Source organism: Colias philodice, chromosome 5 (assembly GCF_061535455.1).
Source record: "Colias philodice isolate Cphi_HAF_F1 chromosome 5, ilColPhil1 Martin Lab GWU primary, whole genome shotgun sequence".
NCBI lineage: Eukaryota > Metazoa > Arthropoda > Insecta > Lepidoptera > Pieridae > Colias > Colias philodice.
This window is the reverse complement of record NC_143090.1, coordinates 5,037,514-5,050,758: the sequence shown is the minus strand read 5'-3', so window position 1 is coordinate 5,050,758 and position 13,245 is coordinate 5,037,514. Positions and strand designations below refer to the sequence as shown.

Here is a 13,245-nt window from a genome sequence, read left to right as displayed (position 1 = left end):
AATAGCAAGATCCAGGGTAGGTACATAAACCGTGAATTTATGATGTTACGTACCAAGTGATAAGAGAAAGGTTGTTTAACAGAAATTAATTCACAACGAGTGCAACGAGTTTTTAAATTGCGTCCTGATTTTTAATAATCATTTACGCACACATGCAGGCGTTTAATAATAATCTCGATACTACTAAATGGTTTCAGGTAATATTATTTTTAATATTAAATCCATTTGTATTTAGATTAAAAGTTCATGCTTCATGTAGACAGCACACTGCACAGACAGCTGCTGCACAGACGCACGCTCTTTGAATCGTGTAGTTAATATATTTACACGGTATATGAATTTCATACGCAAATGTAAAGATAAGAATGCGTTCTTATTTACTTGCAGCGCACCGACCATTGGCCTGGAGAGTTTCCTAACGTAAATATTTATAGACGGGCGCGGCTCAGGCGCACTTGTTCCTATGTTTGTGTCTGTCATTCAACGCGTCTGTACTCGGCCTCATCTGCGCATAGATTAAATTACGATAACGTCGCCTTCTGTTTACTATTCACGAAAGCTATTAGACCGGGAGATACTGACACAAAATTTCGAGTCATTTGTAACAGGATGGCGGTTCTACAGGGTTCTTAGTACGCAATGACAAAAAGAAAAATGATGGTGTGAACGCTGGTACCGGCGGCTTAGTCGCGTGGGCGTTAGTCCAACTCATCGGAAAATAGCGAAAGTCAAACGATTTGTAACAGTATGGCACTTATTTTTCCTGTAAGTTTGAGGATCAACGAATATAAATACAAAATTTCAAAGATCTAGGTGTTGGAAATCTTCACTTATATAAATTAATAATAAATTTATTTTTCAAGTATGACAGCACTTTTTCCCCCTACTAGAAGTATGGCAAATATAATAATGGTCACATTTTATCAAATACTCTCCAAAAAGCCAAATGCAATACTGGTACAAAAAGATAGGCGAAATAAAAAAATTTTGCAGATTTTCGGCGGTATGGCGACCATTTGGAATCGTCCGAAAAGTATGGCATGGCGATTTTCGTAAATGGCTGCACGACGATGGTTACCTGTGCAAAAGTTAGCTTGGTACAAATGGTTGAATAATTGTTTTTTTTAAATCAACACATTCGCGTCGGTATGGCGGGCTGTAAGTCACACCGGAAAAGTATGGCATGACACTACCGCCTACTTCTTTTTTATGGGCTATCGGTAAATTCTAAAATTTTTGTGTTACAAATCGTTTGACTTTCGCTATTTTTCCGACGAGTTCGACTAACGCCCACGCGACTAACCCACCGGTACCAGCGTTCACACCATCATTTTTCTTTTTGTCATTGCGTACTAAGACCCCTGTAGAACCGCCATCCTGTTACAAATGACTCGAAATTTTGTGTCAGTATCTCCCGGTCTATATATGCTCAATACTGGGTTGTAAGTAATAAAACATTTACATTAAATCGTCAATTTTAGATATTAATAGAAGTACGGTACCTTCTATATAATATTCATAGAATTTAATAAATATTTCTAATTTATCAAAATTTCCTACTATCGTTTATATTTACTGATATCGTCGTAAAATGTTAACCTTTTAAATTAAAGTTCACGGATATCCATACGAATAGCTAATGTACCTAGGTACGTTTTTACTTAGTCGTTTAAGTATTGTTGTAACCTTATAATTGCTTTTATTCATTCGCTTAGTGTGGGAAATTAATTCTTTGACCCGATCACATATATTATTTTGACAAGGCGGTTACAATTATCATAATGTGTTGAAAGAATCCACGTACAAGAGTAATAAGAGTTATAACATTACTTAGCGTGTTATGTATGTTTTTTCCTTTGTTAAGTTGACATATTTTATAGCTGTTTCTTGTGTAAACAGAACATGCATTTTGTATAGGTGTGAAATATTGTAAGCCGATTTATTGGGTGTCCTACATTGTTCGTTTCTCTTTGGTATTTCAATGAGGGTTGTACGGTGTTGAGGGGAGGTGTCTTACGAATTATTTTGACGCTCGTAAGGTCGAATTTATTAAGCCACGTGGATACCTTGTAATTGCTACTAATAATATGTATAAAGGGTACATGTGATAAAGATAGTATAATAGTAGGAAACTTGGACGTTATGATCATGATTGCATCGTAAGTGAAAGTTATAAGATCACCAAAGTAGTATGAGTCAGAGACCGCGACCTTGCCATTGACACAGATTATAATTATAATTTTAATATGTCTACAGTCTAGGATTGTTCGTGGTGAAATTAACAGACGATAAAATTAAGTTTATATTCACAATAAAACGTGAGTGAGTTGCCGTCATAAAGTCTCGCGTTTTTTATTGATGGTAACTCGACGATGGTCGAGTGACGCTTGCAGTTTGGTTAAACGGCAGTTTATGGCTATTTTGCTTCCATTAATCGCTTTTCTACGCACCCGCGTCCGCACCCAGTAGTGACAACTCTACCTACGTAGAGCAGGAACATTGACTGCGAATATGATCATTTTCAATTCTTTTTACACTAATGTCTAATAGGTTGTTTATAAAATTAAATACTTATTTAGAAAATTCGTCGTATATTAAATTAAATAATATATCTATTATAATTTTTATAAAACTGTGATTATATTTATAATTTATTCTGATATTTCGTTTTTTTTTTCTCAAATTAAATAATAAAATAAAATATTGTAATCGTTTTAAAAATACAAAAAATATCAGATCAAGAAAAAACGAATATTTGATTAGTCGATGTACGGACGGAATGTGAGTCGCGGGCGGGCGGGCGTAGAGAAAGAATAACGCTTGCTTCAGCCGCCCGCTACTAGATGGAGTTTCGGCGTGCGCCTGTGTGCTCCCAGCGTCGCACACCGCCGCGCGCCGCCACTCCGCGCTCGACCGCGCTGCCGATCGCGCGCCTCGCGTATATTTATTCTCTGTTCACGCGGACACCTTACGATACACTCGTGACTTCATAAAATTTACTTCGCTGTAAACTACTTCGCAACTAGTGTCTAATACGAACTTTTTTAACTTCCTATGAAATTTTCCAATAAGGAGTAATAATCATAGAGATTATTAAATTAATTAACATACGTTGAAGTGTTGTTTGGACTTTATTTCTATAAGGTTACAGTTGCAGGAGCTCGTCATAACATTGACGTGCGTCGTTCCTATAGTTTTCCAGTTAGCTTTAGTAGTATTTCAGACCGTTGCGGTCGTTTCTCGTCCGGTCGCCTGGCTAAATTGGGAACCGCGTTTTGACTTTCATGTGCCGCTGTTCTGTGGTCGCGTGTGCGCGTGCTGCGATGTGCCCGCGGCGCGCGTGAACTGCCGGCCTCCTTTCCTGCTCCCCCGTGGCTTGCCCGGCCGCCACCCTGTACCCTGACAACCATGTCGGGGGCCTCGGCGCGCCCTGCGACGCGGCTGCCGCGTCGCCAGCGCCCGCCTCCGGGCACTCCGCCGGGCCAGCCTGGTGGACCATGATGAACGGTGTCGGCGGCACGCTCTACGAGGAGCCGCACCCGTCACCACCAGGCGGCTCGCCTCCAGCGGCCCCAGCTGCGGCTCCGCCTTCTGCCTCCAGTGCGTCCCCGGCCTCCGTGGGTTCGAACCCACCACAGCCTCTGCATATACCAGCCAAAAGATATGAACCCGAACCGGGCGTCATACGACACGCTCAGCAGTCGTGGGGTTACCCGCCTGATGCAGCTGCCTCCTTCGAGCATCAGTATCCAGCTGGTCCTACGTATTATAACCTCCCGGTTGAAAGAGAGCGCAAATCTGCTTTGCCATTTTGGCCGACGAGCGGTGGAGAGTACAAGCCTTATGCCGATGGTTGTCATCAGGGCTTCTCACAACCTTGTTGGAATTATCCATATGGCGCTCCGCGAGGAGACCAGCCTCTGTCCTACGTTGGGGGAGAAGAGCGACGAGCTGCCGTTTCAGAAGCATCCGGGTTCTCACATGATGCTTATGGCCTACGTAATTATGCACCTGACACAGTATCGAGTGCACCTTATCCGCCTCCTAGTGCATTACCAGGTCAGTATTTACATTGAGTCTATTTCATAATCGTTTTATTTCGTCTGATGTCGAATTTACACTCACGTTTTCTGACGTTAGGTCGCCTCACGTCATGTTTGTAATCTTTTAACTAACTTATCGCCCTGAACATGTGCAGCCAAAACATTCTTTAATTTGTAAACAAATACCTGTATACGAATAGATACGAGTGTTAAGTTCGACATCTATTTTTAATTCATACTGCTTAATTGTTGTGCATAGCTGTTTAATTTTTATATATATAAAAAAAAAATATTTGATTGTTTTTTGATGATGGAGTGAAGATGTTTTTTTCTTTTGAAATAATCATTTTTGGTGGATTTGTCAACCTTGACCCCTCTACACGTAAAGTTGTACTCCTTTTGCCACTAGAGGGCGATATACACACGCACACAGCAACAACGCTCTAAAGATGTTTGCGTGACTCACGCTCACAGGCGCGTGGTAATCGTGCTTGTGGGAGTGTATTATCACTGCGTTGCAAGAGTGCGACACAGCTATCGTTGCATTTGCTGCACTCATAATGTAAAATGGCGTATAGCGCAGTGATCGTTGCTCTGAGTAGATTGTAAATGATTGTGACCCTTATTATCAATATGCTTAAAATAGCGCATAAACATTTTTGAGCCTTAATAATTGCTCTTACAGTCAATTCATTTGCAAAAAAATAAAGAAAATTCAACATGATTCATAATAATATAGTAGGTCGCATACCAATAATGATAAAATAGTTTAAATACCAAAAGAATCAACCAATCAAAACATTTTCCCACACAGCACCATAAATTTGATGAATGAACGAAACACGTGCTACAAATGTTTAAAAACGAACCGTAAGCGCCGTTTTATAGGCAATGTAAAACGGCGCTATACTACCGACAATAAATTAAAGTTTACGTAAAATAAGACGCCAATAAAAAAGTAGGTAGGTATAACTAATAAATGAACACGATACCTGAGCGTAAGACAATAAATGGTGTTTAGCAATAAACCAAACATTGTGCTTCAATAAATAGATTAGAAGCTGATGAGGCTATAAAACCATATCTTAGAATGGACGGGACAGATGCATTCTATTCAAAACGTTCGAGATTTATTCCCTTCTTGTCAATCAGTTTTATGATATAATAAACCGTTACTAATTTGGCATGCCACATCACCGGTTTCGTCCCCGAAAATGTAGTAGTAATTAGTAAACAACGGTCAATTATTATAGCAATAAAACGTTTGTACACGCTAGACAGTTTGCTTTGCTTTCGATTGCTGACTAACCATAAAGATGAGTTTATCGCGCCTCTGTTACAGCAGACGTGTAACTTGACATAATTTTGCGTAAAACGTGCATATAATGGCCCATTAAAAGGAAACAATTGTTGAAAAAGTTATACGAGGTGTTCACGTCACTTTATGATTGTATGTTTACGGCCCACCTGAGGTTGACATTGACTTTGATTTGAACATTTATGACTTTGTACAAAGTAAAGAATGACTCTCATTAGTGTAGTTTCATTTTAGTTTAACTGTCATATTATTGTACCTAATTGTTATAAAAATCATTCATAAAGCCAGCTTTAAATCAATTAAAAGCAATTGACGTTTGCCGTCCTTTGCTATTTATACAGGGTGTCCCACTATTGGTATACTAAGCGCGAAGGGACTTGTAGTTTTGCATACACTGATCACGTAAAAAATAATTAAATAACAAAATTACGTCAAAAAATTTTTGCTAAATTTTTCCTGAAAATCCATGTTTTCTTCTCTAGCTTCGCGCAGCCGTCATATATATCGCTTCGCTAATGTGAGCATTTTGTCTATGAAAACATAATCTTAAACGATAGCTCACGTGCTGGTGGCAAAGTTGGCCGGGTTGCTTGTTATGGGTTGTACACATAGAGTTTTAAGAATTCATCTATTTGAAAAAATAGTGCGTCTGGAATTTTATAAGTATTTTTTACGAACTCAGCGTATACAGAACTATAACCTCATTTGAGCTTAGTATACCAACAGTGGGACACCCTGTAGAATAGCAATTTATCAGCATTTATTTTATATATTATATATTTACGGTTTTAAAAACATCAAATTGGGCATGAATATCAAATTCATAACAATGTTTTAACAAATTAGTTCCTCGTTCGTAATAACAACTTATCATTGAAGGTCGAACAATACACAGATAAAGTGACGCTTTAATTCAGATATAAAAATAAATTCATCTTGTTTAAAATCGCGAATTCTTGACACTTAACCTAAAATTTCAGAAAGTCATAACAGTTGAAGTCACTGTGAATGATTTTCAACCTTGAGGCTTTGCATTAAGGAAAAAGTTTGACGTTTGACAAGTTCTCACAAGATCGCTGAGCCCGCGGTCGGGTAGGTAACTTTTATGGGCGAACGGAACCCGCACTTTTATTACCGATGATCGCTACCTATCCCCTCTTAATTGACAACTCAACTTGTCATTATGTTCCCTTTAAACAATTGTATTGTTCGTGGAAACACCACAACTGGATGTACCAGCGTTTGCTAAATTATGCCTTGTCCTACTTTTGCTAAATTCATATGACCGCGTTTCAGATCGAATTATTTTACTTGCTTGTATTTTATGTCATTTCGTTTTCCATAAATTATGAAAAATGTCAATCCAGAAAATTAAATCTATAAACTGTAGTTCTAAAATGAATTCCTCACTTTTATTATTTATACTATACATGACATTATTATAAAATCAACCAACTTTAAATACAAAAATGTCAATGAAGTTCTTTAGTCATGCCATAATATACTTTAAGTGCATACATCTAAAGGTTAATAATGAAATAACTTAATAAGTACGTGCCGAGCAGGTAGTCTTCTTCAAAGTCCTTTTGGAGCAGTTTTCGTATAAAATAAAATACCAACTGAGTAACGTAAGCAAATCTATGACGCAAAAATAATACTTAGTTCTTATCTAATTCTTTCGTCAAATTACGCCAATGCATAAAATGCGAAACATGTAAATACATTAAATGAGACATTAGACAATCACAAAATAACATTTACAATGATAAATTATAGCAACATAACTTATAAACGATAATGTATTGTTTCTAAGCGTTACCTAACACGTAAAGTAACAAGTAACATATTTTATTAGTTTCCTTTATTAAATTAATTGTTTAACGTGTTTTAAGTGTGTCAAATATGATTGAAACCCACTAAGACGTCGGAGTTAAATAAATAATTGGACGTTTCTTGTGAAGGTTCTTACGACAGAGCATAAACATTAATTTGTTAGACAATGAGGCATCTATTTCACAACGCTCACATATAGTACCGTTTGAATAATAGGAAATGGTGCAGTTTGCCTGCATCGAATATCGAGGAGGTTGGCGGTCGCATACAAAGTTATAGTTATATAGTGATCTCATCAAAGGGACCGCTTGTGGTAATCAATCACGCTATATGAAAATCTAATGTGCATTCAATTTTATTTGTCACCATTGCATAGAAATGGCTCATTGAAATTAAATATAAGTGGTGATCGTCATCATATTTATTAGGCACACGATTTGATATTTAACTAAAAAGAACATTTTAATTAAAAACAAAATATTTAATTCAATTTTCTCTGTGCAGGATCGCTGTCGATGTCAGTCGGTGTTGGAGTAGGCTGTGGCTCATCAAATCCTTTGGACTGGACAGGTCAAGTGACCGTCCGGAAAAAGCGCAAACCCTACTCAAAGTTCCAAACTTTGGAACTAGAGAAAGAGTTCCTGTTCAACGCTTACGTCTCGAAGCAGAAGAGGTGGGAACTGGCACGAAATTTGAATCTTACCGAGAGGCAGGTGAAAATATGGTTCCAGAACAGACGAATGAAAAATAAGAAGAATTCGCAGAGGCAGGCGGCACAGGCGGCCCAAAACAATAACAACAATTCGAACGCCAACAACCACAACCACCACGCCGGCCACCATCACGCGCCGCACCACGTGGCGCTGCACCACGCGGCGCCCGCCAAACACCATCAGTGACCCGCGCCCTTCTCTGGGACTTACCCCCTTCATCACGGTATAGCCAGCTAAATCCGAGGAAGGCCAAGTTCCGATTGACTCGAGTGTGTTGTGTTTGAGGGTCGTACTTAAGAGGATTGACGTCCAGCGCTTGTTACCCGAATAGATATTGCGATTGAGCTGTACCGTGGTTTACGTAAAACGGACGCTTCGCCGGAACGGTGCCGGTGCGCCGCGAGTCCCAGAGAATCTCATAGTAAGATAATCATTGTGTTGTCGATTTGTGTATAGTATTAATTACGAAATGTTCTTGTAATTTTAAGCAGACTAAGTGTATGCGTAGTTACGATTCCTGATATTGATAGAATCTAGTGTAATACAGATGTATTTGAAAGTTTATTTAAGTATCTAAAATGCAAATAATATTTTCAGCTGATGAATTATGATTTCTAGATAGTTTATCTATTAAAATAAATTTGTAAAATATTTTTGTGAGACTGCTTTATTGTTGTATTCTTAACGCTGTTTGGAAAGTGTTTAAGACCTAATCAGTTACATTTATTTTCGTTACCAAATTGTTGAATTACTCGGGTTGCTTTGGTGGCAGTTATTAATATTTTTGCGACGTGTTCTTTGGACGTAGAGTTAAATTTAAGAGAGCAGCCATGTAGGGAAATAAGTGCATCATAATACTTAAAATTTTAAAAGAATGGTTATTATTCTCTCATAAATTAAGCTATTATGAAAGCATATATCTACCTAATTATGATCAAATATTTATTACTGTTTAATTTCTTATCTCATTTTGTTATTTAAATTATGGATTTCTGAAAAAGCTTTAACTCAGTTCTAGTAGATATATATACATTAAGTTACTGTTATTTGAAAATATTGAAGTTGATGTTGTAATCAATTTAATTAGGTAATATGGGCAAGTGCATTACTATTGTCCTCTATTGACTCATTGTACTGTTCGCTTAAGCCGATCTATTGCTTTTATATTTTTTTGTTTTAGTTAAATATTTTATTATTTATTTATATACGAATTTATCTACAGTCTTTTTAATACTATTGTCATAAATAAGTTTCGTCTTCTCGTACATCGAATAAAATCGTGAAAACGTAGGTGTACTTTGTACAGTTATTTGAAAATATTCTAATGTAAGTATCGATATAAAATATTCATTGATAGTGATATGAATAAAGTCATACCAGTCTTAAATTGTCATGTTACTATTTAGCTACTTATTCGTACATCTTTCCTATTTTATCGTATGTCAATAAATGTTCTATCGTAAACCTAGTAGATCGCTAAATCTTTATTGTTCTGTAATAATTTAGATGATTAGGTGTTTTGTACAAAATGGCGACCTCGTCTAGGTAACCGAATTTCTACATAAGCGCAACGCATCTCTGCTTATTTATGTGTTGACCTGCAATAATACGATAAGACCACACCATTCTATTAAGAATCATTCTCACTTTTACCATAAAAATGAGATTCGCACATTATTATTTTGTGTGAAACTCAAATCTTATGCACTATAAACCAGAGAACAGCTATAACTATTAATTGTGAAAAATTTCTTCTGATAATCGAAATAATTTGTGTAAAATTATTGAAGCAAATTCAAACACAGACAAAGGTGTGGTTTCTTTATCTTCATATTAAAATTAATATTAACAGAGGTCTCGTTCCTGAAAAGCAATTTATGAATACCTGTCTATAAACTATTGGAAATAATTACTACATATTATACACATATTTAACTTTATCCACGAATGTGTTTACAAAAATTAAAAAATAATCTTATAGAACGTTGGCAAAGTACTTATTCCTTTTATGGAAGTTCACAAAAATTACTTAGCAAAAAATAATTGCTTTTCAGGCTCTCTTAATTATAAGCTCCATTATATATTTCAAACTGTAACTTCAGTAGAAATTTCTGATAGTAATATATTTTCTTCTTATTGTAACTAATAAAGGTCTCGAAATAAACATTGTACAGATAAATTAATTAATTTAGTTATTTAAACATCACGCCTGAAGTGTGAAGTTTTATTAAGTAACGATGTATAATTAAAATGAATGTGCTCTCGACAGTTTTTGACGAATTTAGAAAAAGAATGTATGAAAGGGAAAAAAATAAATATTTCGTCGTGTCTTGGCTTATTTTATTTCTGTGTTATGTGTGGTGTCCCAGTTATTCTGAGTTTACCTACCGAAATGTTTAATTTATTTTACTCAATTTTAAGTGGGTAGAATTTATAATGATGATCATCATATCTATACTAATCTTATAAAGCTGAAGAGTTTGTTTGTTTGTTTGAACGCGCTAATCTCAGAAACTACTGGTCCGATTTGAAAAATTCTTTCGGTGTTAGATAGCCCATTCATCGAGGAAGGCTATAGGCTATATATCATCAAACAGGAACGGAGCCACGTGGGTGATACCGCGGAGCGCAGCTAGTAAATTATAAAGTAAGATATAGGTAGGTACTAGGTACCGACAACAGATCCGTAATCCTTTTTTGCAACTAAATATAGATATGTAGGTACTTGGTAGTTTAAACCCTCTTTTCTATGCATAAAGAAAAACTGCATTTTTTTTTCATTTTTCGTTTTAAGTAAAAAGTTAATAGGTAGGTAAGCTTCTGTTTCAAATATTAACTTTAATATAATGCAATTAGTAGGTAGGTATTATTAGCAATTAATTAAAGGGAATGGGCATGAAAGTTTCTTATAATTGCGAAAGATCTTATTCTTAAATGGGTACAATCACCAATTTAATTAAGATTACGATTAATTATATTTCATTGGTCGATTTTACATCAACAGTAAGATTTTTAATGGGCACTATTGAGTTTGTAACGTGGATGGTAATGGAAACTACTATATAATATCATAAATTCGTATGTAGAAGGAGGTACCTTCCTAATTGTGAAAATATCCTTGAATCATTCAAGTTTAAATATCAGTAATCATTTCTTTTAAGTCAAATTTATTAAAAGTGAAAATTTGTGCATCATGAAACAAAAAACATCGAATTTACCTATATCATCTACCAAATTACAGGTAGGTTCCATTCTCCAACTTATTTTTTTTATGAAACCTGTGAATATGACCATAGATTTGCTTTGAGAGTGATTACAAAATTATATCTATCAATTTCGAAATTTTTCGAGACTTTCCCTTGACTGTATCGTTCAGTAATATAAATGGAGATGAACGTTGATATCATTATTACCTAGGTCCTGTCTTCAAATTTAATGTAGTAGAACCTTCTGTTCAAAAGTTTCGTAATTACTAGATTCAGTACCTATTTGTATCTATAGGTACATTATAATGAACTATTTTTTCAGTTTACCTTATTAGGTAATAGTATCCCACCAAAAACATTTTCATGTAAAATGTTGCCAAGACGAACCCATATGACTCGCACTGTCAAAAAGTTATCAGATCTCATGTAGAGCCAAGCTTCTAACACTACACGCCCTAACTCTACAAGGCCTAACTTCACAAACTCTACACCTTAGTCAAAATATGTGGCTTGGCCATTTCGCTACATTCACATCGGCGTAAGGTGAAAAATTAATTCACTGTTCATTACTTTTGTGTTATACAATAGTTCTTGTAGTAACGAACGGCCAAGCCACATATTTTGACTAAGGTGTAGAGTTTGTGAAGTTAGGCCTTGTAGAGTTAGGGCGTGTAGTGTTAGAAGCTTGGCTCTACATGAGATCTGATAACTTTTTGACAGTGCGAGTCATATGGGTTCGTCTTGGCAACATTTTACATGAAAATGTTTTTGGTGGGATTTCATTTCTTTTTGTAAGTTAGTTATTTTTTTTTTTAACAAGGAGTACCTATACATATATATATATCTAGGGAAACCAAGTTTTAGATTATTAGATTAGACCTCTAGCGTCATCAAAATTTAATTTAAAATTACAGGTCTCATACAAACTCCCATCCCCTAGTTTAAGGGGTTGGGGGATGAAAGTTACAAGTTTTATAATTTTTTTGTTGTTTGTGTGCTAATACTAGCTTACATACAAAATTTCAGCTTTCTAGGACATTAGGAAATACCTTAAGAATTTTGATGATCATCAGTGAGTCAGTGACGAAATTAGCGTTTTTTAGATATAAATAAAATCTGAAGTATAAAAGCTAATGTAATTAAAACTTAATATGTTCAATAAGTCCGCTTTTGACAATATATCCCGAAAATTTTGTTGATCTAGCATAATCCAAACCCAAGTTATGAGGGTTCAAAAAAACGTCGAAGCGCTTCGAGAAAAGGTAGGTAGTGCCCGTGCGTTTCGTTCGTTTGGCTCGTCTTGGCGGGGGCACTACCGTGCCCCCAGATAAGGTATGAAATATTATTTGTTTTAAATTATATGGATTAATTTTTTTTATTTATGGTAGGTAGGTACCTACCTATCAGATAAAATAGATTTTTTAAATTTCTCCTATTTGGAGATAGCTAGTTAGGTGGGTAATTTCTTTGAGTGAGATTGAACATTAATTACAAAATTCGTTATTCTTACTACTTATAATATGTATAAGTATAAACCTAAGGGTTTAAAAATTTCAAAAAGATTAAAAAAGGAAGTTAATAAAGGAATACGAATAATAGAACATATAAAAATTAATATCATTACACTAATGGACAGACTTGTTTTCTTTTACTGAAGGATAATGTTAAATATGAAGAGCTGTGAAAGGGAAAAAATCTTTTCTTATCATAATATGTATGAATCATCGAATACTTGTTTCATGAATAAATTTATACTACTACTAATAAACTAACTATTTATGGATTCCTAGTTTTTACAGAAATATTGGTTCCTATTAATCTAAATTCTAAACCATTCCGGCATTTAACTTAACTAGCGCCATCTACATTGCTTTGTTCATCTCGAACCAAAAATTACATTTCATTGAAAGGTTATCTATCATGTACTTTACTAAATTTTGTGTAATAAATAAAAGAGCATGATAAGTCGATTATTTTCCCTTACAAAAAAAAAATAATATTGTGTAATCTCTACATTTTAGCTAGAGTTCAGGTAATTCTTAATTTGTAATGTAATCCTTATATAAAATGTATTTTCTAACTTTTATACATATTGGTATAGATGCATAGAATTATAAAAAGCTAATTTTGTA

The 13,245-nt window shown here is 35.3% G+C and overlaps 1 protein-coding gene across 1 annotated transcript; it reads left to right on the top strand.

Moving 5' to 3' along the window:
• The first annotated feature begins 3,426 nt into the window (after positions 1 to 3,426).
• LOC149488409 (homeobox protein abdominal-B-like) lies at positions 3,427 to 10,237 on the top strand. The gene is made up of 2 exons (XM_089695536.1): positions 3,427 to 4,059; positions 7,699 to 10,237. Exons 1-2 carry the CDS (start codon positions 3,498 to 3,500, stop codon positions 8,091 to 8,093), a joined length of 957 nt encoding a protein of 318 aa, XP_089551662.1. The 5' UTR covers positions 3,427 to 3,497; the 3' UTR covers positions 8,094 to 10,237.
• Positions 10,238 to 13,245: the final 3,008 nt, after the last annotated feature.

Excerpts from the sequence above, each read along its gene's own strand:
- LOC149488409 (XM_089695536.1), top strand. The coding sequence starts at position 3,498 with ATGATGAACGGTGTCGGCGGCACGCTCTACGAGGAGCCGCACCCGTCA. Across the intron at positions 4,060-7,698 it reads GCCTCCTAGTGCATTACCAG|GATCGCTGTCGATGTCAGTC; the intron begins GTCAGTATTTAC and ends TTCTCTGTGCAG.